The sequence below is a fragment of the Diceros bicornis genome, chromosome 10 (assembly GCF_020826845.1).
Source record: "Diceros bicornis minor isolate mBicDic1 chromosome 10, mDicBic1.mat.cur, whole genome shotgun sequence".
NCBI lineage: Eukaryota > Metazoa > Chordata > Mammalia > Perissodactyla > Rhinocerotidae > Diceros > Diceros bicornis.
Window position 1 is genome coordinate 40,626,990 of NC_080749.1, and position 27,758 is coordinate 40,654,747.

The 27,758-nt window shown below is 40.2% G+C and overlaps 1 protein-coding gene across 4 annotated transcripts in view; it reads right to left on the reverse strand.

Moving 5' to 3' along the window:
- The window catches only part of ACVR1 (activin A receptor type 1), a 120,600-nt gene that overhangs the window by 18,103 nt on the left and 74,739 nt on the right, over nucleotides 1-27,758 (reverse strand). For all 4 annotated transcript variants that reach the window (XM_058549012.1, XM_058549010.1, XM_058549011.1 and 1 more), the window contains 5 exons: nucleotides 18,186-18,449; nucleotides 15,787-15,998; nucleotides 11,812-11,911; nucleotides 8,081-8,227; nucleotides 954-1,229 (listed from right to left, as the gene is read on the reverse strand). In XM_058549012.1, the coding sequence (XP_058404995.1) occupies nucleotides 954-1,229; nucleotides 8,081-8,227; nucleotides 11,812-11,911; nucleotides 15,787-15,998; nucleotides 18,186-18,449 (999 nt within the window). The remainder of the gene's footprint in view (nucleotides 1-953; nucleotides 1,230-8,080; nucleotides 8,228-11,811; nucleotides 11,912-15,786; nucleotides 15,999-18,185; nucleotides 18,450-27,758) is intronic.

Sequence of the window (27,758 nt, forward strand, 5' to 3'; positions counted from 1 at the left end):
GACAAATGGTAAATTAGTTTGCAGATTTTTTCCTCTTTCTTGATTGATAATTTTGCCTTGGTTACAGAAGAACAACTTTAGAAACTATTTTTAAGACAAACTCATTCCATTGTTTGTTTAATTGTGTACCTGCTTTGTGTGAAGGTTTATGAAATCAGAATGCAACAATACTCGTTGCCTCTGCCAGTGGGCTGAGGCAGGGACTGGCTGAATAAGCATGAGGTGACTCTCTAGAGTAATGGGAAGGTCTGTATTTCAATTGGGATTTTAATTTTTGTGTGTGTGTGCGTGAGGAAGACCAGCCCTGAGCTAACATCCAATGCCAATCCTCCTCTTTTTTGCTGAGGAAGACTGGCTCGGAGCTAACATCCGTGCCCATCTTCCCCTACTTTACATGGGACACTGCCACAGCATGGCTTGATAAGCGGTGCGTCAGTGCGCACCCGGGATCTGAAGTGGCGAACCCCGGGCCACCACAGTGGAGCAGGCGCACTTAACCATTTGCGCCACCGGGCCGGCTCCTGGGATTTGAATTTTACAGCATCTGTCAATACTTAAGATTTGTGCATTTCACATGAAATGTAAATTTTACCTGAAAAGAAAAAAGTAAACAAATAACGAACTCTAGTGAGTGATACAGCGGTGTGCATGCTGAAGTCTTTGGAGGGAAGAGCTCTTTTGCCTGTAATTTACTTCGAACTGTATCAAAGATTAAGATGGACTGAGGAATGGAGGATGGATATATAGGCGATAAAGCTAAGAACAGTAGGATGTTAACAGGAGAATCTAGGTGATGGATATACAGTTGTTCACTGTGAAGTTATTTCAATTTGTCTATATGCTAGAAATTTTTCATAACAAAATGTTAGGGGAGAAAAAGAATGCAACCTGGCTAAACATTGGAATACAACAAAAGTAAAAAAGGTAATTAAAAACTATTTTTAAAAATTTACCCAAATCTGCTATGCAACATTGTCCATTCTTCTTAACCAGGATGTTTTTGCTCTTTAAATCTCGATGAGCAATGGCTGGTTTCCCTTGGGTCCCAAATATCTCTATGTGCAAATGTGCGAGACCACTAGCTATGGACAGCACTATTCGCAGGCAGCTAACTGTATCCAGAGTAGTAAGCTGAAGATAGTCGTACAAAGATCCCATTTCATGATAATGTGTGATTAACCACAATTGGGTACTGGAGTGTCTTGACGTCATGTCTGAAGCAATGAAACCTGGAGAGAGCAAGAAAAAAATTAACAGACGTGTGAGAATTCCACATCATAACTTTTAGGATAGAAATAGTGACCCATACAGTTGATATCACTGATGACAAAAAGTAATTAAACTAACTAACTACTATAAAAGGTGGTTTACAGAGGCATCAACGGAGAAAAATAACAGTATTTATTCCTTAAAAGGGTCCTGCTAATGAATAGGAAAATTTCATATTCATTTCCACTGTAAATAATCCTTTCAAAAAATATTTTACTTTGCACTAAGATTCAGATAGGAGTAATATCTTTGTGCTTACTCATAATGATAGTGCCAAACTCTTCATTATGCTGACATTCCAAGCACAGTTCATTCATCAACCACCCAAAAAGAACACAAAACCTAGAACCTGGACACCTGTGTGCTAGTCCTGACTCTGCCTGTGATTTGCTGTGTCATGTTGGCCGACTCATTTAGGCTCTTCAGAATATCTCTGCTCAGATGTAAAATAAAGGGGTGAGTTTATATTAAGTGATTAACTGATTCATCAAATAAAAAAAAGGAACCAATCAAATATAACAAGCACCTATGATGCTCTCTATCAGTCACACAGGAAAACCAAGATGATAGTGTTTGTTGTCTAGAAAAGAAGACAGATATAAAAAGGAAAAATTACAATATTATATGAAAAGTACTGTAACATATATCTGCAAAGGGCAACATGAGCCCAGAGATTTTTCTAGACATTCTGAGGGGACTTTTGAGCAGACTGAAGGAACTCTGGAAGTCAGAGGCACTTCCAAACCCATGAAATAAATTCTGATATGTATGCTTGCCTTTTCTGCTACAGAGGAGATTTTCTAGCATTATTCATATATGTGGATGTATGTTCATATATATACATATATATATGAACCTTATGGACAGTGAAATTTGGGACATATAAATAGAAGAGAAAAATTAAAAAAAAAAGACAGATACGGCTTGAGGAAGAATTAAATAACTTGTGGAAGTGTAAAGTAAAATACATTAAAATGCCTTACACTTGCTCAGTACTTTATATAAATTTTATGTCACTGTCACATATATTTTCCCATGGGATTTTTCTCAACAGACCAGTAAGATACATATCATTATACTCATTTTACAAATAATGAAGTTGCTGCTGGAACATGCCAAGGATCACACAGCTTTTAAGTTGCTACCAACTCCAAGTTTGGTGCTAGTTGTTATGGCAGACTATACCTTAGGAAGGCTCTGGGAATAAAGAAAGGTCCCCTATTGGATGATCATCCTCAGCAACAATAGAAGTGGCTAATAATCATTGAGTATTACCAATGTGCCAAGCGCTCCACATGCAATCCTCCAACAGCCACAGGATGTAGGTAGATTACATCATTGACTTTCAGGTCAGTAACGGTCCCCGGTACACACACTCTTACCCACTATAGCATACTGCCCTCAAACAAGCTGACTTCTCCTCAGAGAAAGACAATTTGATATCTGACCCATGGGACATCTGCAAGGTGAACTGAATAACATTTCTGCACCTTGATCCCCTACCTCTTTCTCCCTCTTTTTCTGAGCTGGTTCCCACAGCCAGCCTTCATCTCTTGCTCCTTCCCTACTCTCCAGTCTGTCTTTGTCTCCCCGCAGCTGTCTCTCCTGGAGCCCTCAGCTGGCCAGAATACGAATCAAAATGTGTACTCAGACATTAGTTATTCTTACTCAAGAAAATGTTTCTGCTTTATCATTTTAAATCAAATGATATTAATCTTTAATGACTTTCTCAAAAATAAATATCTCAAACTACAAAAGCACCACTCAAAAGAAATTAAATTACTGTTCTATATTTCTGTAGGCTATACTGATTTCTCTGCCCAAGGGAGAGTACTCTCTGCTTAAATAAATAAATAACAAATTTTTATTCTCTCACTTTCCCTAAGCCCCCTAGAGGTCTTAGAGAAGGATTTTGTCTGTCCCGTTAATTATATGCTCTAGACCTTCAGGAAAAATGACTTTTAAATAGCAGAATTTTTTTGGTAACTGTTTATCTCTCAAGTGTGTATTATGTAACTACATTTGCTTCAAAATGCTAGAGCATTTTTACGAGATTTTTGCATTTTGAGTCAAAGCACTCTACTGTTAAAGAACAGGTGCCCCCAAGTTGGAACGCTGGCACAGCCACTGAATGTGCTCATAACATGGAAAGAAAGCGACTAGGTCAGAAGTCTCTTACTTAACAGCCAAAGTCATCCTCCCAGGCTCCTCAAGAGCTAAAATACAGTCATGCATCGCTTAACAACAAGGATACGTTCTGAGAAATGTGTCATTAGGTGAGTTCATCATTGTATGAACATCATAAAATGTACTTACACAAACCTAGATGGTATAGCCTACTACACACCTAGGCTAGATGATGCAGCCTAGTTCTCCGAGGCTACAAGCCTGTATAGCATGTTACTGTACTGAATACTGTAGGCAATTGTAAAACAATGGTAAATATTTGCGTATCTAAACATAGAAAAGGTACAGTAAAAGTATGGCATAAAAGATAAAAAAAATGGTACACCTGTATAGGGCACTCACCATGAATGGAGCTTGCAGGACTAGAGGTTGCTCTGGGTGAGTCAGTGAGTGAGTGGTGAGTGAATGTGAGGGCCTAGGACATCAGTGTACACCACTGCAGACTTTATAAACACTGTACACTTAGGCTACACTATATTTATAAAAAAATATTTTTCTTTAATAATAAATTAACCTTAACCTACCATAGCTTTTTTACTTTATAAACTTTTTAATTTTTTAAAACTTTTTGTCTCTTTTATAATAACACAACTTAAAACACAAACACACTGTACAGCTGTACAAATATATTTTCTTTCTTTATATCCTTATTCTATAAGCTTTTTACTATTTTTAAAATTTTCACTTTTTATACTTTTTTGTTAAAAACTGAGAAACACACACATTAGCCCAGGTTCACACAAGGTCAGGATCATCAATACCACTATCTTCCACGTCCATATCCTTTCCCAGTGGAAGGTCTTCAGGGGCGATAACATGCATGGAACTGTCATCTCCTATGATAACAATGATTTTTCTGGAATAGCCCCTGACGGACTTGCCTGAGGCTCTTCTTCAGGAGGTGGGTGATTTCACACAAGCCAAGTAAAATCTCCACTTTGGTTTCCTCATTTGTAAGATAAGGATAATATCATCATCTATCTCAAAGGATTATTGTGAGAATAAAAGAGTTATTACAAGTAAAATGCTTCATATGATGCCTAACAGTAAGTGTTCAAGAACAGTTGGTTATTATTATACAGTCATGAGCTGCATAATGACATTTCGGTCAACAATGGACTGCCTATATGAGGAGTCTTATAAGATCAGTACCTTACGGCGTAGGTGTGTAGTAAGCTATACCATCTAGGTTTGTGTAAATACACCATGATGTTCACACAACAAAATCACCTAATGACGCATTTCTCAACATATCCCTGTCGTTAAGTGATGCATGACTGTATTTTAAAATAGTTCAGGGTTCAATTAAAAACACAACAATTTTGTAATTTAATATCTTTTGCAAGTAGTTGCCTTTACTTCCAATTGGTCTCAAGAAACTCTGACTGATTAAATGGTTAGGCAGTACCTTTTAAGAGTATGAGACGGTTCTGGAGATAAAGGGTGGGAATGGTTGCACCATGTGAATGTACTTAACGTCACTGAGCTGTACACTTATATGATACAAACGGTAAACTTTATGTATATTTTACCATAATTTTTTTAAAAAGAATGTAAGACGAGACTCTGAACTGAAATTCTCACATTAACTCAAATTCCTTGGCTTTAGTGATGAGGAAAAGAATGCTTAGAAACATACAACTTTGGCCCAAAGTCACACAGCGGGCCTCTAATGGTTCTGAGAGTAGAAACGAGGTTCCCAGACTCCCAAATCACTGTTCCTGCTGTGATACAACAGAGCTTCCCATTATCACTTATCTGTTGACTTCTACACCACATATAGCAGAAGAGCTGAAATCCAAACTAGTTGTTTGAAAGATATTGTTTTAGGGGGCTAAAAAATAAGGGCCTGGAGTTTTACATGTATGCATATAGGTATATATGTACGTATGTATGTGTGTATACATACACGTGTGTGTGCGCGTGTGCACATATGTGTAATTTAATTATGTATTTGGGGAGTTAGCAATACTCAAGGGTGGGAGGAAATCATAATCTGATATTCAAAACAATATGCTCTTCTGATAGAAAAGAAAATGACCACAGACAACCTTAAAGTTTCTAGCTCCAGAAAACTGGTAAAGCAGGGAAAGAAATTTAACAAAAAAGGTGGTTCATTTCTGATATTCAAAACAATATGCTCTTCTGATAGAAAAGAAAATGACCACAGAAAACCTTAAAGTTTCTACCTCCAGAAAACTGGTAAAGCAGGGAAAGAAATTTAACAAAAAAGGTGGTTCATTTCTACGAGCTTTCTCAACTAAAAGGACTACACAGTGAGATCAATCCATACGGTTGTAATCAGGAGGAGGGTAGAAAGATCTCATGAATTCAGAACTTCCATGGATCATTAGGTACTAAGAAGTGGACAATGTTTCACCCTTTGTGATCACACTGAGGGAACCTAACTTCTCTCACATGAATCATACTGTAAAGGTCACTTTCAAATTTCCCTCGTGATTACATCTATTTTAATAAATATTTACTGAGCACCCTGCATGTGCAGGGTAGTACTGAATATGAAAGCAAAAACAACAGAAGTAATTCTTGTCCTCAGTGTACAATGGAGCAGTATCATTCCAGGTCATTTAACTCAAGAGCATGGATAAAGTGATTACTTGCATAGCAAAGCAAATTCTAGAGCATTTTCCTCAATGAACCTGTGGGCCCCATGAGTATGAGAAGGTTTGCCTGAACACGCCCCTCCATCAATGCGTCTCAGATCCCACATGCTTCTTAGAGTGTGCGCACCTGCCCATTAAGAGTAATTCTAGTGTTTAAAGATAAGTACTTCTCGTACACTATGGCTTCTAACACAACCAACGCTTTATTTGTTGCTCAACCTCAGTCTGTTCCAGTGTCAGAGGAAAACTCAGGACATTTAAGGGTAATTTTGACGGCAGATGAATTTTCACCTCATATTCTGACTCTAGAATCTTCCTAAGCAATTCCACTACCTAACGCCTGTGTCGAGTACAGAACTGTGGTTAGGAGTTAGACTGCCCGGTGTGATTTCCAGCTCCACTACTTAACCTGCTGGGTAATGTTAACCTCTCTGTACCACGGTTACCTCATCAGTTAAAAGTGGGAAAACAAGAGTATCTACCCTCTTATGGTCGTGGTGAAGATTAACTGAGAAAATGCACTTAAAGCAGTGCTTGCTGCACAGTATCTGGTCATTATTGTTGTTAAACATATGCATCTAACTGCAACAAAAGGCAGGGTGTGAAAAGAGTCAGGGCAGAGGGGCACAAGTGAGGCATGCAGAAAAGCACGGTTAAATCCACTGGGAGAAACTGGAAGGGAACTGAGAAGTTCTGATGGCGGAAGGAGTGGTTGGAGGGAGGGATGCGGATAGTGGGTGATCAACAACAATATGAACAAAGGCACAGACGCCTGAATGTTCACAGCAACCCCAAGGAATGGCGAACATCAGAAGTGGCTGCATGTGGGCATATTTGTAAAGGAAGCTTCAGAGACTCTTGAGACCCCAAAATAGGGAGTCTGGATTGCCAGGCCCAGAAGTTACAAATGTTGCAGGCAACGTGGGAGTCATCCAAGACACACTGAGCAGAAGTGTCTCGGCTCCCCAGGGGAAGATAACTCAGTGTGGTGAGATGGATTGGAAAGGGGAAGCCAACAGCAACGATACAAGTAAGCAGGATTAGGCGATGGCTGGGCCCAAGGAGTAAGAGGAGAAAACAACAGCAGAAATCAGGACAATTGTAAGCTGGAACATACCACCATACTGTTGAAGCAAAGCTCTGGATGACTGTCAAACCACTATTTGCAGACAACTTGACTCAGATTTAATACTAAAGCGGCAGTAGCGGAATAGAAATAAATTCTGGCAACGGCCTTCCTATAAGCCAAATCTAATCCAATAGCCATGAAGTGGCCAACACTATCCTGTACAGAATCAAATTCTATACAAACTTTATATCCACTATTAAAGCAGCACTGCTGGCAGCATGCATCATACGTGCATTAGTACAAACACATTTAGAGAAACTTTTCAAAAATACAGAAGTCACTGGGGACAAGGAATGCTCTCACCTTTTACATTCATATATATATAGCAGTATTTCAATGGGCTCTTCACATATTTCACAAATGTTTCTAAGCTTTAGTTTCCAAATTAAAATGTATGCTAAATCCCTCTGTAAATCTGGGCTTTAAAAACGCTGCCTAGTTTGAGGGAATGTGCATTTAATTACGATGTCCCTGGGAGCTGCGAATCTCTAGGAAATCGTCCAAAGATCTTTCTTAGTTTGATTCAAGTAATAAATATTCAGAAAGGGTGGAGTAAGTAGCACAACCGAGGAAAGCTTGAAGTGAACAATATGGGGCAAATTTTTGTTGTTTAAATAACGACCTGCAGAATAAGAATTAGCAGTAACGATTTCCTTTTCATTCTCCACAGAATCTTCAAACTTAGCTTCTTTGCAGATTTAAACCAGAAATTGGTGTTGAAAGGAAATTAAATAGTATATAAATGCTGACGATCCTTACATTGTTTTTCAGGAGAGACTCGCAAATTCATATACACCAAATCAGAGAGGGCAAAGGCAGACAATTATTTCTTTCTAGATACAATTAGTGAGGGGATTATCTTTGTACTTACCTAAAATATTTTCATGTCTCAGCATTACAGTGTTGTATAATTCTGTTTCTCTGAACCATGACTTCTCATCCCGGGAGGAGAAGATCTTCACAGCGACATTCTCCCCTTGCCAACTGCCCCTCCACACCTCACCATACCTGCCTTTCCCTGTTGGAAAGCAACACAGAGGTGACATTGGACAGCAGGATAGAAGTAGCCAATAAATTTTGTGCCTGCAACTCTTAATCCCTCCCATGTTTGCTCTGAAAAACTCAGTTTGGGGATATAAACACCACAACCTTTCGCCAGTCAAGACACACAAAAATAAAGTGGAACCTGTCCCTCCCATCCACCACATTGTGATAAAACATGAAATGCCCTCAGTGTCTACATTGTACAATTAGCTGTTAATTACAAAGTTTACATTTAAATTCCTCTATTAAGAGATATGAAATGCATATGGTTTTTAAAAGCACATGAAAGTTAGTAAAACTTAGATAATGATACAGATTTTTAGATTTCAATGTTGTGTTGAAAGCCAAAAAAAGCGTATGTGGTTAAATTCAATGGCTTACTTGATTCCTTCCCTTCAGACAGCATCAACATAGGCATTTTCTAAGAGTCCGAATTTGTGAATTTACATATGCATTTATATTTTTCACAAAGGAGACTATTAAGTTTGAGATGTGGGTTCTGGAGGACTTTAAAAAACACACACACCAACAAGAACAAAAAAACAATGCTCTGTAGGAGATCGACAAGCAGCCACTGCCATTCCTAAAGGATTTCTTGGCGGAGGATATATTTCAAAACAGGATTTGCAAAGTCTTAAACACGTAATCCCAGAACAGTTCTGATTTCTGACACTGGTCATGGGTATTTGCTTGTCAGACAGCCCCCGTGATGCCCCAAGTAGGCTACACCGAAAAGGCCACTTGGAGAAGACATTTCCATAAACACGGTGAGTAGTTTTGATCTGATCTGCTTGGGGGCATGCCCCCTGCTGCAGCAGCAACACAACTGTCAGCATGTCAACTGCATCTCCCTCTCCCATTCTTCTCCTTAATTATAGGTAGGGGTGATCGGGGAGGTTGGGGGGAGGAGGTAATTACCACAAGACTATGGGGATCGACACGGGGTATAATCAAGGGTAAAGACATATGCGGCACCTAGATAACGATGCAGCAGCGGGGCTTTCTACCAAGGCCAGTGGCTGCTGGGAATCTCGGCTTGTAATCAGCAGCTGCAGCACCACCTGCATAGCAGGAAGGCAGCTCTTTGCTGAAAAACTAAGCCACTGAAGACCCAAACAGGGAGAGAGAAAGCATGTTTGTCCAGGTGATTATGTCTTGAAAGATATCAAAAACCACTCAAACTAGATTTCCTTATGATAAACAATGTCCCCATTAAATACCAATGAGTAATCCAAAAAGATGTTAAATATGGCCGGGAAGTGGTCATTGTGGGCCACTGTCAGGTCACAAAAATAGCATTTGGTACAGGATTAATTTTAATAAAGTCTTAGCAATTGCCCACCATCTGTAGTTCAAGATGAAGGCTGGTGCTAAGATATTACAAAATCAGTGGCTAGAAAATGGTATGCTAATCTTTTCCTGCCTTTGGTTCCATTCTGTGTCTTTACTTGCCCTTTGTCCTCATATTCTCATTAGGAAGGAGAGAAATATATCCCAGAGAATTGTGGACATTACTATAAAGTTACCTTAAATCCCTTTTTTTTTAAAGAAAGCAGAGATGGGTGTCAGGGTAAGTAGACAGAATTAAAATAGAAACCTACTTCAATGGTTTTCAAATGCTTTTAAGTTGTCAAATGCTTTTTGCAAATGCAACCTTATACAGAAGTCCCTAAACACAGAAGCTGAACTACCCACAAGTCCTGGCTATGGAGCCCCAGAAGGGGATCCCTGAGGCACATGAATTTTGGGGGTTCACTGATTACTATCTACTAAAGACTGATCTAGTCCAACTTTCCATGTTTCTGAACCAAAAATGATAACATCTCTAAGCAGTCCATCACATACATGTTTATTCAAGGCTGTACCACATGATGACGAACTACAAGCTACCGAAAAGGCATTGCTTTTATTAAAGTCTTTAGCACTAAACCAACAAAATGCTAAAATTGAATTTACACTATTTCAAAAAATGCTGAAGAATACATATACAACCAGAAACAGTATGTATTTTTAAAGGTGCAATATTATTTTGCCCTTTGGACTCTGGGGTCAGTCTCTGAGGACTGCTCTTGAGATCTGCTGCTCTGTGAATGGAGAGTGACCATGGGACAGGAGGGTGGGGGAAAGCCAGAAAGGTAAATGTCCCCTCTTCACTGCCTTCTCCCCAATTCCCAGATATCCTTGTTCATAATCAAACAGGATGTTAGCTGGTACAAGAGGACAACCCTGGTTGTATGCAATAAGCACACTTGGGGCTTTGCCATTTTCATTTTCTCCGCTCACAGTGCACTGGGGAGGAGAGGCATGAAGTGGCCTTCAGAAACAGTCGCAGTAGCTGCAGACCTAGAGAAAAGGCCACAGGCTCCTGCTGGCCGTCTGTGCGCCTGAAGGTGGCAGTCGCTGCTCTCACTACCTCTGCCCATCCCCCTTTCCACTACTGGGCTCAGCGGTGTCCTGGTTTCCATGAAAACAAGAAGAAAAGCCAGAAGATAGCAGCTAAGTGGTGGAGGCAGCTTATGACAGCCAGCCACCTCCTAAAAGTTTCAAAGTCCAGCCCAAAGAAACCAGGAAAATTAGGAAAGCGTGGGGACGTTGCCAACTCATTATGGCTACTGTGGCCATCCCTGCATGCCATCTAAAGGAAAAATTACTGAAAACTATCACGTGGCTAGCAAATACTTGCCACATAAAAGTAAAACTAATCAAAATCAGGACTTGACTTGAAAACAAAGCATTTTATACCATCTTCCTAGAGGACAATCTGGCAATATATAAAATAAGCCATTAAAAAAGTCACAATTTTGACCCAGGAACCTCAATTCCTGGGAATTTATTCTGAGCCCTCAAAAGAAAGAAGCAATGTGTGCAAAAACTTTTTCAAGTAGTATTGTTAAGGTTAAACTATCATGCAATAGACTATTATTACATAATCTTTTAAAATATGTCTGACGTGTGCAAATACATGGAAATGTGTGTAGGCTTAAAAGTGAAAAAAGGCACACAAATTACATACATACTATGATTACATTTACTTATAAATGTGTTCATATATGGGAAAAATGTGAGAGGCCATAGAGAAGCGTATAAAGCTCTTGCTTAAATAAAGCAGTAATAAAGGTAGCTTTGGTAAATTTATTTCATTTTTTTTAAAAGCAGAGGAAGAGTGAGAGGGATCAGAGAATTGCAACACGCAACTTTATCATCCAAATGCCTACTTACTTCAGACCACTCAATGCCTGTAGTCAGAAGCAGCCATAGCAATTCATTTTTTAAGCACTCCCATCATCCCAAAGGGTCTATCTGCAGCTGAAAGTTTTTGACTAGGCATTCTCTATACTAACTAGTGGCAGATTCCTTTGACAGGAACTTCAACAAGTTCAAGTGCTCTAACACAAGTCACAGAGAACAGAGACATAGCTACACTCCATGGCTACCCCGCATCTCCTGACATTTAACAAGCAACAGACAACAAGAAGCAGATTTTCCAAGTTCCATCCTACTTCTAGAACCACATCCAACATTGTATGTAACCCGCAAAAGAAGGGGAAAAAGAATTACCGACACACTCCAACAGTGTGATCTGACGAGCCACTGTTCTTTGTACCAGAAAAGGAAGACCAGAGCCGCTTCCTGACGTACATGAATGATCCAATAAATCCTGTGGTTCAAGACAAGGAGAAAAAGAAACTATTAAGAAACATCTTCTGGTTTAGAGTATGAGCAGGCATGTCACTGACATGGAGGCAGCAATCCTAGACACATGGCATGGAAAGCCCCACTGAAGGAAGGACTGGTTATATATTTCTTAAGAAAACCAGAAGCTAGCCCTTTCTCTAATATGTGTAACAGGTTTTCCTGAGGGATAAGTAGTCCTTTCTTGTATCTAGAGTTTTAGAATAAAATATATAAAGAAAGAAGCTAGGTGGACAAAGTCAAAGATGCAAATTAGAAAGTCCAAGAACTGGGGCTGAGCACAGGGGAAGCAGTAGAAAGAAGGGCAAGCGAAGCAAAAAGAGGAGAAAGGGCCTTCAAGTCCAAGGGCTGGGCATCACTGACCATATTCTGCTCTATTCATAAATATCTGTCAAGGGATCCACTTTAGTAGACATGCCAACTAAGGAACTCTAATTAGGAACAAACAAAGTAGGAATAAAGAACAAACAACTCTAATGTTGTTTGTATGGAAAGATTCCAGTGGCTATGTGGGTCATCAAACTGGTACACTCAAGCAGAGAGGAACTACCTGGATGGAGGGTACCTTTCAGGTGGGTGAGGAACAAAAGGGTCACAAAAATTAACACCTACATCTCATTTCTTTTTTTTCCCCTGAGCAAAATTAGCCCTGAGCTAACATCTGTTGCCAATCTTCCTCCACTTTATATGTGGGTTGCCACCACAGCATGGCTGACGAGTGGTGTAGGTCTGCACCCGGGATCCGAACGAGAACCCAGGCCACCAAAGTGGAGTACGCCAAACCTTTAACCACTACGCCACAGGGCCAGCCCCTACATGTCATTTCTTGATGTGAAATTACCCATAAATCAGAGAGAGAAAAAATGAAACTTTCATTAGAAACATAAAACCATGCCCCAAATCTACTTCTAAAAATGAATATATTGTGAAAAAGATTCCCAGTTAGTTCATTCATAAATTTTTCCTTCTTACTTTCAGTGCAAGCCAAGAAGCAAAAGTCTTTTGGTATCAGGAATGGAATATCTGTAATAAACAATATGGTGCCCACGGTGATGGCAGTAAGGTGGCAGTAACGTTGAGCTAACATTCCCCAAAGCTCATCCTTTCCCAAACATTTTAGCTGGCCTGTTAAAGCAATACATTGATTTGTTCGAATTTCATCTTCTTTTACTTACTCTGAGCACCACTGTGAAGTGATGTTGATCAGCAAAATTACCAAAATCTGAACATCCAAAGGAAGAAATTTAGAATCTTTAAAAATCACAAAATGGATAATCAACAAAAATTGAATGTAGATGATGTGGAGTTTCATATCTCCCTAACCATTCTCTTTTGCTGTTATTTTTACTCTTTATTCATTCAACTTTTTTTGAGAGAATAATTCTGAAAATTAAACCAATGTGTTGTTTTTTCAAATTGTATAACCCTGGTTCTAAACCTAGTTCATAGACCTACGGAGCGGAGGGAGGAATCAACCAAAGACTAACAAACATCTACTTCAACTCCTGGATCCTCAGGCGTTTTTTTCAATGTAGGGGAGCCGTTTAGTAAGGTATGCTTTGTTGAGTCATATAAATGAGGATATTGATTAAATAAGCAAGTATGTAGACCAACAATGACAACAGGTTTTATTGTTGTTTTTTTTTTTGTGAGGAAAATCAGCCCTGAGCTAACATCCATGCCAATTCTCCTCTTTTTGCCGAGGAAGACTGGCCCTGGGCTAACATCTGTGCCCATCTTCCTCCAACTTTATATGGGATGCTGCCACAGTGTGGCCTGACAAGCAATGCATCAGTGCGGGCCCGGGATCCGAAGCTGGGCCGCCACCAGCAGAGCACACACACTTAACCGCTGCACCACGGGGCCAGCCCTGACAACATGTTTTAAACAGTGTTCTTTACTGCATTATTATATCGTGATATACTGTCATCTAACATGGTTGAGTTGAGAAGACTCTTTTAGCATACACTCTCATTCCTCTTTCAAAATTACAAAAGCTATTTAAACAGTAATTTACACTAGATATTCCTATTATTGCCCATGATAATTAGTTATATTAGCAGTTCTGAGGAACAAAGTTCTGCCTAATCTATTTTCGAATCTTGCTTTGCTAAAGCTTCATCAGGATTCAGACTTGTATCTTCTTGCTACTAACTCAATAAATTCATTTAATTTGCCTTAAAACTTCAAATAAGCTTCTAAGTACATTTCTAACAAAAAACTCTTTCTCTACTTTTTGAAACAGAAATGTCCTTATTTCCATCTTTTCCCAGTTTTGCTGTACCACAATTTAAATAGGTAGATAAAAGGAAGGTAAACAAGATTCCCTCCCCCTTTTTCATACCAAAAAGCACACTTGACACGTGGCCCAGTGATGAGGAAGGCAGTAGAATGGGGTATTTCCCAACTTGCATGAGCCACCACCAAATGTTTTAACAATGCACCAAGGTGGGGTCTAGGTGTAGCACCTGAGCTACAAACATTGGTGAGGACAAGGCTTCCCCAGCAAAAAGGAAGTTGCTGAGCAGGCTTAACTGCAGAACTACCAGACACTTTTAAGTTTGTTGTCCAGCAGAACAAGACTTAATAAAGATGATCTTATGTGATACACAGTCATGGCATTAAATAACTGAATCACATTACCAAGTTATTACCTCAATCATCTTTCAATTCATCACATTATGACAAGGAGAGAGTCTTGATTTGGTATGGGTATGTCTTTAACATCTCTCTAACACTCACTAATCTTTGCATTTTTCAGAGTAGGTATCAGCCTCAGCATAGTATCCCTTTCGAATGTCATTACTTTTCTCTTCTGCACTTTATGGTAACCTATTTATAGCAAGCGATTCCCATTTCTCACTTAACGTTTAAAGTTTCTTTAAAATTAGCACTTGACAATTTTAACAAGTAAAAAAAGGAAGACAGCCACTTTTTAATGTGATTTCATCATTTGAAAATATGCAAAAGAGTAACGTTAAAACATCTAAGTACAACGGTTTCTAACCCTGTGCTATCCATTAGGGTGTCTACTAGCCACACGTTGATACTGAGCAAGTGAAATGTGGCTAGTCTGCACTGACACATGCTGTAAGCGTACATACACACCAAATTTTGAAAACTTAGTTCAAAAAAAATGTAAAATATCTCAATAATTTTTTATAATATGTTGAAATGATAATAATTATATATATTAGGTTAAATAACTGTTAAAAGTAATATCACCTATGGTTTTTTTTTTTAACTTTTTTTAAGGTGGCTACTAGGAAATGTAAAATTACAGATGTGGAGCACATATTTCTGTTGGACAGCACTAGTTTAACCAAATGACTAAACTCCACAAGGGGGCAGCACAGGAGCAGGAAAAATTGAATAGCTGCTTTTTTTGGATGTCAAGTTTTAAAGTCTTAAATTACAGGGTGCTGAATTCATCTAGAAGGGAAAGTGATTTTTAATATTAAGCAAAAAGTGCTTTTTTGAAAGCACTTTTATTGCTAAAAATAGAGCAACTGAGTACCATAAATTCCAACACCCACCCCAGCCCCCAAATTATAGGCAACCAACCCTTCTCTGTCCCTTTTCCCTTACTCCCAAAAGAAAAATAACTACAAAGAATCTACTAAAATCAATCCCCTCCCTCATTTAATGTAAATGTCTAAAATAAATGTTCTCACGTAGGGGAGACTAAGCATATGCTTGCTTAGGATGTAAGGGACCAGTGGTATGCATGCAATGCACACTGTCCAGTCACCAGTGACCGGGCAGTGTTTCATGCCGGAAATAAGAAGGCGTCTTCAGCAGCCTTCATTACGCTTGGGATTGCCTGGGTCACAAACTCACTGCTAACGTGCTGTCTCCAACATTGGTGGTGATGAGCCCTTCGATGGTGCCGTACTCCACATCTCTGGGATTGAGACGTTCTTGGTTGCGCCTTTTAAATTTTCGGAGAGCAACTCCCAGCAAGCAAGCCAGAAGGCATACTGCGAACACCACGGACAGAATAATGAGGCCAACCTCCAAGTGGAAATTCTGTGTTCCAGGGAAGGATTTCCCTGGAGATGGGGGAGAAAGGGTAACTGGCTGTAAGAAACACTATTTACTTATTATTTAGCATAACCAATACCCTAACAAGTAGCTCCTGATCCTGACCACAAGGTCTCACAAGTCACCAAGCGTTAAAATTGAAATAATTCCTAACACTCGAATGGCCCAGTCATTTTAACCATTATTCATTTAGACACACCTGGAGTTTGAAAACATTCCACTGCGAACCAACTGTGTTAATGTATGTGCGTGCAAGTGCTTTTAAAATATAAAACATTATACAAATCTCTAGCACTACTCTTATTAACCTGGATTTGATCTGTAAGGATGTTTTATCATCAAGCCCCTACAGATAGACATTGTGTTATAATATCCCTATGGAAAAGTGCTGAGTTAAAAGCAAATTACCCAATCTGTGGTCTCTCTCTTCAATGTATCTTGGATGTCTATTGCTGAATTCTCATTGATCTTTTTACATCACGATTTCTGCCTGGGAACCTATTCATTCATCTGTTTTTTGACTCACGTATTCAACATTCATTCACTCACTCACTTGCCTAATCACTCATTCACCCCCTTGTTCAGACATTATTACATTACCCATTCAAACATTCATGCATTCAGTAAAACACTCACATATCACTCAAGCAAATATTCACAAAGATTTTTGCCTAGTGAGTTAAATCAAAATTTCATAGTTGGATAGTGAAGGTCCGTAATTAAAAGGTCTCAAAACAATAATCATCTCTGAATTTCAGACCCCTTCATGACATTATGTCACCAAGCCCCATTCCTCCTCACATATGCCTTACTCTTTTCCACGTGCCTGGCCCCTTCAGCCATCCAATCTCAAGCCTAACTTCCTGTATACATTTCTTTTAACTTTCTAAATCCACGTTAATCAATGACTTGGCACATAATACTCCATGGTACGTGTCACTTGTATGATAAAGTGTAAAACTAATTACATAAAACAGTAAATTATAAATATTGTGCCTCCCTAATTAAATGAGAAATTCTTTAAGAAAGTAAATTTTCTATTACAACTTACAGTCTAGTAGAGTGTTCTGCAGATTAGAAACTTTTCATACTGTAGATATAATTTTTTGTGCAAATACAGACATTTCTTCATGTCTATTCACTCTATACTCAAAAAGCTTAAGAAGAGTAAAGTTGATTCCATCAAGTATCCTTTTAGTTTAAACCATTTAAATACTTGATCTCTCTTTTAAAAAAATCTTCTTTTATTATTCAACTCTATTTGCTTATCAGAATTTAATCTTTTATATATGCCTTAAGGTCATCACCATAACTTCCAGAAATTGCTGTTAACACAACCTTTATCTGTTTTTTTCATTTTTCTGTTTCCTCCCTTGCTGACTAACATTTCTGGCAGTGGATGCTCCTAGTAGGCTCTCCTACTCTACTTTTTGGTTTGTTTCTTCTTTTGTGGGTATAAAATTAAATAATTACGTCTATTAAAAATGTACTATGTATTAAGAGAGTAAACTTGGCTTGGAGTGAATCTACAAAGACATTAATATTTGTAGGGACTTTGAGAAAGCAATTTAGCGCTCATTTTATGAGCAAAGAGTTTCAGAGGAAGACTGATTTCCACTGGATATGGAATCCATGTTGAATATAACACTGAGAAGATTATATATAAACTACAAGGTTCATGTGAAATTTTCAAGTTTCAGTGACAGATCACTGGGAGTCAGATATGGGAGAAAAGGTTAGTGAGCCTTTCTTTGTCCCTTTCCTCATAAAGAAAGAAAGGGACTCTACCTAGACACTGAAGTTTTATGTTCCATTTTCCTCCCTATACACTCAACATAGAGATGAGTATTTACTAAGCAGAATTGTTTCAGAAATTATGACATCATGGCTCCTTAAAAGAAAAGAGTATCAGGAGCTGTTCACCTGCTGATGATTACCGCTAGAGATCTGGTCAGCCAAGCCATCCTCAAGGTGAACATCACCTTGCTCACTTTCCCAAAAATGTCCATCCTCCTTTTAGATTCCAAAAGGCCATGCCTTTCTCTTCCTCACCTACAGCTACCTTCCCTGTCACCCATTGCCTCTGGCTCAGAGTAGGAGGAAAACCTTGTGGCTACTTACATCTTTAACCCACACAGAATCAGGACAATACTAACAAAAATCCTTGATCTAGAAATAGAAAAGTCCATGGGAACCTTTAGTGGGCAGCTGGGCCGTGATGTTCCTGTTACACCAGTCCCCTTGGCAGCACTCCACAGCTTGGCCAGGTGATGGCGGGGTCTTACAGGTCATCTTCCCCTGCTCGTACACCTGGAAGCAGCCCTTCTGGTAGACATGGAAGCCATCGTTTATGCTCAGTGAGGAAAAGCACTGCTGGCCTTCACAGTGGTCCTCATTCCCACAGGAGAGGCCTTCACACACACACATGTAAAGTTTGGTGTTTACCTTAGCCTTCTCATCTGCAAAGGAGAGAGGAAGAGAAAAAAGAAAATTACTGCATGGGTTTTACCCCCATTAGGGGAAAAAAATAGTTTCTCCAAGACTATTACAAACACATTAACCAAACGGAAGGTCAAGCTAAACATTGCCATTGGCCATGATGTCCACATTGTGTTATCTTGTCTCTCTCACTTGAGCAACCACCAAATAATAATCCTCTCTCGATATATGAATGCATTTATATAAGCTGTGTATTCTTTTAGATCATACTAGGCCAAAGAATGGTTATCATTTGTCCACAGGCTTACGAAAATGAACTTTTCCCACTGTGGTTTTTATGGTATCTTCAGCCTGATGGGCTCTCATATCCCAATTCTTGCATCAAAATAAAACGATTTACCGGAGCATAATGCTCATCACCTTTACGTAATGTTAAAAAAAAATGGCTCCTAAATATATGGCAGCTTTTAATACCAGTTCCTGCTAGCTCCATACACATCCCCATCAACTAGTAATATAAGGAATACTGACGTACCTGCTGTTACCTGTCTGCTTCAGAAATATACCAGTCTAATAAGAGTTTACAGGGATGCACAGTCTATAATTACAAATCCATATTATCAATATTTTCAGCTGGATGTCTAGACTAATTTTTCAATAGTAGTAACACTGAAGTTTTTACATTGATTACAATGAGAATTCATAGCTGCTTACACATTTTCAATTGGCAGAAAAAAATTTGGCACCAATTATTGAGGATGAGGGCCCAAGGAGACAAAGGGAATAGAAAAATGTTTGAAAAATAAGGTAACAGGTAGGACCAAAGGAGTAGCCCACACCTGGTAGGTCCAAGGTACAAGGGAAAGAGGCAGAAATGCATCATCAGTGAAGCACACCTAACAGACCTCCTAATTGTCTCTTCCTGAAAACACTCTTTGCAGTTTCATTTTTTCAAATCACTCTTTCTTTTCCCCTCCCTTGTTAGAATTATTACAGTTCAGACTTGCTGGGCTCAAGGGTTTCCACTAGCAGGGAAGAAAAGGGAAGACAGAAGGTAAACACCCAAGTCCTAGAGGCCACTGATTAGTTAGCTGAGGTCACTTTCAACTGAAGCACTGTTCATATAAGGAAATTCAGCTTTCAGAGCTCCCTCCGAAGGTCTATGGCACAGACAAGCTGCCTTCTAATCCTTGAACCCTCTGTAGCAGGTCTGTGAGATAACTGCTTCTTTCTTAAAATAACAGGTCGGGTGGCTGTGCTTTCAAGAGGCGACCTTAAGGTAAGGTCTTTGAAAATGTCAAGTTCATTTACACAGATTTGTGTGGGAGTGTGTAGAGATGTGAGTTATCTCAAAAAGAGAAAATCAGTCTTAATCTTCCTTCTTCCCTCTTCAAAGAAGTGAAAAATAGTTCACTGCCCACTGTAATGTGGGTGCCTCATCCCACGGAGTAAGTGCACGCAGACACACAGACACAAGCCTTCTATTTATAATTGACTTGCTAGTTCTTTTGAAAACCACAAGGGGCTCATCTAAGAGCAAAGACATGCCTGAAAGCAGAAAATCCAAAATAGCCACTGACAGTATGTGTATGTCACCAGTCTCACCCCCAAGAATCAAGAGCCCTCGGACATTTTTAAGGAGCAAAAATTTTAATGAGCCAAGAAATAGTCTTTATTTTCCCTGCCTAGAGAAATCTAAGAGAAATTCCAACACCAATCTATTTCTATGAGGATGCGAAACATACATATCTGTTGACATAATCCAGCAAAAAGTTTACACTTGCCAAAAGCGAGTTGAAAGATAATATTTCTGGGGAGTCTAGACATGCTCGCCACTCTTGAATAGCACAAAGTTGGGCTCAGGGTTGCCAACTATGCTGCCCAACAGGTGATGATTCTTTGGAAGGAAATGGACAGGCGGAGTGGGGAGGGGAGCTAATGGTGTCATATTGATTTGTTTGTGATCTACAGCAGGAAATTCAAAAGATGACATTCAAAAACTGTGCAATAACACCATTTGTGGAAATTTGAACATAAACATATATTTTAAAACCCTAAAGATTTTTTAAAGGTCATAGATATCCAAGGATATATACTTAACACATTAAAGAGGATATTCCTGTTGACGCTGGGTTGGGGATGAAGGGTTAGTGTTAGGATAAAGGGATAAAATGAAAATAAAATAGGAGATTAGCTGTTTGTGGACTGATAATGGAGTACGAATCACTCAACTCGCTGTACTTGAGGTCCACTAGGAACAGCTACAAAGAAGTTACCCCAGACCATAAAGGGCTCAGTCATAATGGATCCTATGGAAATGGATGGTCCAGGGTACCAAAGAATTAATGACACTCTGTGGTTCTAATAAAAAATGTCAAATTTTAAAAAATAAAATAACAACAATAATAATAATTTCTCTAATGTGCTCTGACTGAAGTTTGCTTTTAAAATTCCAGCCCAAACTGAACTCTGCGTCCACAGATGGCAAGAAGGGACACTGCCCTTCCAAAGTCTCTAGTTTTTGACAGGACGGGGGGGTGGTCTGACAGATGTTTGAACTGTAAGCTAAAGAACTGTGCCAAAATTGAGCAGCCTCAAATAAGTACCTTGTTTAGTAAAATTCAGCTAACTATACCCAACCATGCAGTGCACACAGGCAGAATGGGGTATAGATCTTAATCAGATCTTATCCCGTGAGGCCATAAACCAAGTCAAAGAGATTCATTCATTTATTAAACACTCTCCTTGAATGTTTATATCCCCCTTATAGTTGAGTATAGACGTCCAGGGTTGACTACCTTTAAACTGGTGATTCTTTTCAGTAAGATGTCAAAAACCAGGGTTTTCATATCCTCCCCTTCACAATCACGAAAAAGAAAAAAGGGGAAGAAAAACGGCTGTTAATGATATGTAATAATTAACTCAATCTCTGATATGGTGGAACCATGAGCTCAGTCCAGCAGTTAGCTAATCGGAAAGAACAAAACCTTTGCCAACTTCTTCCTATTCTGATTCTTACCAACATTTAATCTTTTAATTTGTATATTCCCATATAACTAATTAGCAGATCCCTTTATGTATCTATTTTTTCTATACAGCCAAATATAAATGAAGACCCTAAATACATAAGAATATAAGAATGACCACACGCACCCACACACATGCCTGCACACACGCGCACACGTTAGTTAAATGCCACTTTGGCAATTTCATCTGACGGAGTGGATTAGTCGAAAAGATGCCAAAAGGATTTTCTGAGCTAGGACTACTAATTCAACAAAGAAAGCTAAAAGCAAAGTAGTAGCATTTTCAGAGCTTAATATCCACAAGTCTAAGGAACACAGCAGGCCCCAAAATGCCCATGACTCACTGTTTTAGTCTTGTCAAAATTTAGGAATAACCATAGCATGTGTGGGCCTGTGATATTTTATTTGGAGTGGAATTTTCGGGGAGGAGGGGTGAGAGAATTATCACAAAACCCCTTTTAGGGCCACAGGTAAGGTTCTATGGACCTTGAATCTCTCAGACCGTGATACAAATACAGTACACATCAAGGAACACCAAGAAATGGATAATCACCTTCTGTGACTGATTTTCAACAGTACAGACAGGAAGCACCGTATCTGATATGAAGTATTTTACTACTTTACACTTGCCTGTGCAAATAACTAGGAAGTGCCCTGGTAGAAGGCAGCAAGTCTATTCTACCTAATTGACATTCATTTAAATAATTCAGTAATTTAAATGTCAAGCCAGAGGTATTCCCTCTCTGAGAAGCTCACCCACATTGTTTGTTCTAAAAGGCACCTCCCAGCATTACTCAGTGTTATGGCTGGCGCTGTTTGCCATTTGTATCACTAGAACCAGGCCCGTGAGAACACACTCGGAGCAGCAGCGAGTTCTGGACGCCTCCTGGGAGGATCCGGGGCTGGCTCTACAACCAGGGGCGCAGGCCCGAAATCCCAGGGGCTCCCCACGGCCAAATCTTTTAAAAGACTTTTCTTGTTCTGGGCAATACTGAGTGCATCATCTAGACACATCTACTCTCATAGCCTAATCCTAGACTGGCAGAGGAAGAGGCAGAGCAAAGAGCATCGCAGACTTTTTAAGATTGTCCATGGCTTGGGATAATCCTGTACCTCACAGTAAAAGTATTCACATTTATGTTTTAAGTGGGACTTGAGCCATCTAGGCACAACAGGATGGACTTATCCCCAACCTTCTCCCACCCACCTGCCCAGTCATGCACTCCATAATGCTTTAAGGCACTTCAACTGATTATCATTCTAAATGGTGCACAAAACCCCACATTTCCCACTAAAGTCTTTGACACAAAAGACAAATGAGAAAATGCTACAAGGAAACCAGCCTGTAGCTATGATCCCAGGGGTCAGAGAAAGGAAGAGGCTGAATTTCTTATCAACTCACCTCAACGTAGCACAAATAACAATGTCGTTATTAGACTTTTGTTATAAAAGTCCAATAGCTCAGAACTTTGTAGGCTAAAAAAGGAACCCCAAACATCCCTGGACTCCTTCCAACAGTATAAACGATTCATTCATTTGAAATGACAGCTTATATTAGGCTTATAAATATGGGAGTCCTTCCATCGTCTCCTAATCCAAGAGTGCAGTTTGGCACCTCTCCAGAATCTGAAAGCATTTGAGATCTTTGGCATTAAACAAAGGCTTAAGGAAGGATTTTGCAATGCCAGGTATCACTGCCAGCAAGCCTGCTCCTAAGACAGAAACACAAAGGTCCGTCCGGAATGCTTCGTGAAGGGCATTTGATGGTCTGGCAAGAAGGCAGGCTACATGCTCAGGGATAAAATACAACAAGTGCCTAAATGCTCTCATTAGAAAACACTCATTTAGGAAACCCAAATCACATTTTTTTTTTTGCTGGTCAGAGAAACTGATACTTGGTAAAGTTGCAAAGCCAAGAAGAAAATTCTAGGAGTTAAGAGAGAGAATGAATGCATTTGAATGAGATCACATTGTAAACTAGAATAAAAACAAAAAAATGGTTTTACAATTTCCAAGATTTTGAACTCATGATGCCTCCAACTCTAAATGTGTCCTTCCTCCAATGTTCCCTAACTCAGCAAATGGCATCCCTATTCAGATGTACAAGACTGATTTTGTCTAGCTTCCATTATGCTCGAAATAGAGACAGTGGTTAACAACACGGCCTACCCAAGTCCTGGCTGATCTGATCTCTGCCTGCCTCTTCAGCCTCCCCTCAGATCTTGGAAGGCCTCTTTCTGCTTCAGGATCTTAGGCCCTTCAGGCGTTGCATTCCCTCCACATCACATGCTTATCTCCCTCCCTGCCAACACCCCCATTGACCTAGCTAGTGCCGACCTTCCCTCCAGATCCCACCTTACATGTCACGTCCTCAGAGAAGCCTTTGTTCACACACACAAATTTAAAGTTGGAACTACCTGCATACACTCACATACATGTGTCTGAATGGCTATTGAATGTCCAAGTCTTTCCTCTAGACTGTGAGCATCGTGAGGGTAGGAATTGAGCCTACTTTGCTCACCATACCTCACAACAGCCTTCGTACTTGGCTAGAGTACAACTTGGATGAGTATTTGTTTCAGAATGAATTTTCTCTTCACAGAAAGGATTTAGAGGTGGGAAGAGACATGATGCTGGTTTTCAGAGCAGACTGAGTCTATAAAGTCTTTAAATGTCAGCAGAGATCTTAAGGCAAGGCTTAGTCACCAAGCCAGCATGTCTGTGCAAACCACTTCTTCCTAGAGCTCGCCATAGCGTCACATCTGTTCACCTACTCAGGCTCATGAATGTGGAAAATTAGTGCTTGTGGTGGTGTGGTAGGTTTTTTATTTGCTTGCTTCTTTGTTAAAATAGAGAGGTAAAATACATGAGTTCCTAAAACAAGGAATTATTTCATACATTAATGGAACAGCAGGGCTTTTATGGGTGGTCCTTCCTTGGATGGCTGATTTGAGGACTTCTGGCTACTAGGATGCTACAGTGATCAGGATGATCAAAACACAGTAAGTGCCTGACTCCAGTCAGTTTAGAGGAGTCATGAAGGACTTGCCCACTCAGCAGTGAAAAAGATGCCTCTGGTCTTTGCTGCCATTTTTCTCCTATCAGTGAAAATAATGGTGTTTCCAGCAGGGAGTGGGGAAGAGTGAATTACATCATTTTCCCCTTCTTGCTTTGCTGAAGGTGATAAGGATTCCTAAGTCATCCTGCATTTGAACTGCTGAAGCTGAGAGAGAAAAAAAAAGTGCCATCTGTTTATTTTGTGTCTGGGCTGACTCCTTGTCTCTGAAATAATCCCTGTAAATTAAACCTATTGCAGCAGCCACACCTTCTATTTCAAAGCCAAAAACTCGGTCTGCGTTTAAGTGACTAACAAGTTAAAGAACATTGTGGGGTACCGACTCAAGACGATATCAGTCTGACTTTTCCTTGCTTTTTATGATTCCCTGAATGTAGCAAACTTGGCTTTAACATATGCATGATGTCTGGGAAGCAGCTCCTTAATATGGGGAAAAATAATGACCCCTTTCTTCATTTTTTCTTCAAACTTCTTGAATTTCTGCTTCAGAGAAACAAATGATTTACAAGGCCTAATGGAAATTATCTACTAGGAATTCTTTTAGAGACCAGAAAATACTCCCACCCCACCCCCATATATTGACAATGCCCATGTCTGAGGGAAGCTGCACTTATAGGGAAAGTACCACAGCCTGAAGGAAGAGGAACCAAGAGGCAGTGAATTATACACATTTCAGAGAAGTCATTCCCTGTTCAGTTTCAGAAGAGAGCCAGTGATACGGTACCATCTATCAAACGTCTCAGGCTAGAAGCTCTGTTCGCAGTGTGGAAAGAGATGTTCCTGACTCTTTTTGGTTGTTCCCACCCCCACCCCTGGGGCTAACTAGGGAGTGCACGGCTGCTCCAGTGAGGGTTTCCTACCTGGGCTCTATATGGAAAATTTTGTTTTCACAGGAATCCTTAAACAAGGGCTCCACATGGGAAGGACAGTGGCAAAGGAACTGTAGGGCAGCTTCGGCACCCAGCTCCCACCTCTATTTCCCCTCCTGTGCCCTACCTGATCTTTTTCTCTGGGATTCTGGGACCGGGCCTCCAAGGTTGCCAGTCTTTCCTCTGATTACCATCTGTAAGCCCTCACTACATCCCCACACCCTTTCCGGAAGCTTTCAAACCACAGAGATAAACCCTTCAAAAGATGGGCAAGGGTCCAATTTGTTGAACAACAGTCTTAGACTGTCAGCCCCTAGGCATTGTGGCACCCAAAGCAAAAGGTAACAATGTCTAGAATTACTTAAGTTCCTCCTCTCTAGCTCCCTACTCTACCCCACCCCAGAGAAAAGCATAGAGAGAAAAGGTAATTTCTAGACTATTTTCTTTCCAGGCCAGATGAAGTCAAGGCGATTAAGATATCCAGTGGCAAAAAACTGGGCAGAGCCCAGCTTCTGATATTGCTACTTCCCTACAGCCAATTTCCCAGCTCATGTCCCAAAGCCCTACCAGGCCCAGAACTCAATGAAAGGTTAATGAAGAAAGGAATCCCACGTCTTCAATCCCATGAATACATGCCTTGTGCATCTGTATTCCAGTCTTTATAACTTGATCTTTGCTTTGCATATCTTCTTTCCCCTATCAGTCTAATTAATATGGTCCACAAGAATTCATTAACTCCCAAATTCAACACACTTAAGAAGACTGGCTTATTAGTCATAGACTAAAGATCCCACAGTCACCAAGAGATGGTTAAGTTTGGATCATTTTGGGCTTCTTTTTTTACCCGAGCCCAAAGAAAGGCTCCAGGTATCTACAGTCAAGGTAGACACTGAAAGCATTTCTTCAGAGTGCTGTGAACCAGAACTGGCTTTTCCAACACACACTCCCTCCCTCCAATCTCTGTGGCACAGCACACCATTCCGAGCTTCCACAATAATCTTGGGCCTTGGCAGAAGAAACGCAGCTAAATCTGAGATGTGTCACGAGGCCACTGGCTGGGAAACAAGAATATCTAAACACAAACCAAGGCGAGAGCAACAGGCCAGAGTTTCCACAGATTCCCTTTGGCTCCTGTAGCTGCAGAGCCCTGACGGCCTAAAGATAACCCAAGTATCTACGAAGGGTCACTTTTAAATAGTAGCTTTAATACCACCAGTCATTTCAGAAGTATTTCCTTCCAGAGTCTGCTTCCATCCACATTGGCGTGCCAAGCATGCCCAACAATGGCAAGCCCGCTGAAGAGATGAAAGCCCAGAAGGAAATGGAAGGAGTCCCAAAGGGGAACAGACAGCTCCTAACATGCTGTGATTCTATTCTGTGCCCACATTTGGACTGCTGAGAAAGGACAATCTAGCAAAGAGACACCTTGTAGAAGCGACCTACTAACAAACATTGGGGATTAAAGAGCAGGCAGAAAATTAAATAAAATAGTTTAACTCAATGCCTCCCCTTTCTAAAACTAAGGCAGCATAAACCACGGATGGCTACCATCCAGGAGTTTTTTAGGAAAGCCTTTCCCTCCAAGAGAAAACTTATACGTCTCAGTCTACTGGACCGCAGTTTGGCTGAGCAAGAACTATATGGAGTCTTCAGCACATACTGTACATACACAGCCACTGTGGCTACCCACTAACCACAGAAGTGCCAAATGGACTGCTCAGAGAAGCTGTTGCTTTCTTTCTTCCTTTTAAGCTAAGGCCAAAGTTCCCAAGATCTTCCTAAGAACCATGAAAATCCGCTCAGCCCCTCACCTATCCACCAAGTGAGTCCACACTGTCCTAAATGGCAGTCGGCCAAGGGCTGGTGTACAAGGGACAGGTGCTCAGTGGGCTATTTTCAGTTGCTATCAGCTCAATCGGGAGCTGCATATGCTCAGTAGGCAGGCAAGTTTTGGTTGCATTTCAGACTCTGGTCAGCCAAGAGACATACACCTTTCACAGCTGCCAGGGCAACCAGCTGCCCGGTGCTCCTCCCAAGACGGGAGCAATGAAAACAGTGTAACCTGGCCAGCCAACATGCCAGTGAGCAAGCTGTACCTCTCATTTCACTGCCTGGGTTATTCTGAGCTGGGCTTATTGACACTCCATGGCAACACAGGAACAAAGGGCCAGCTAGAGGGATTTAAATGTCTCACAAAAGTTGCTAGAAAAGTCAGCAGCTCAGGCTTCTGTTTTCATAATAAAAGTAGGAGTGGAATTATTATTAGATTAGTGTTGCTTGCGCTGCTGTTATTGTTCGTGAACCACCTGTAACAAAGGTCTACTCTTTGAACGAAGGTTTTCAGTTGTTGTTTTGTTT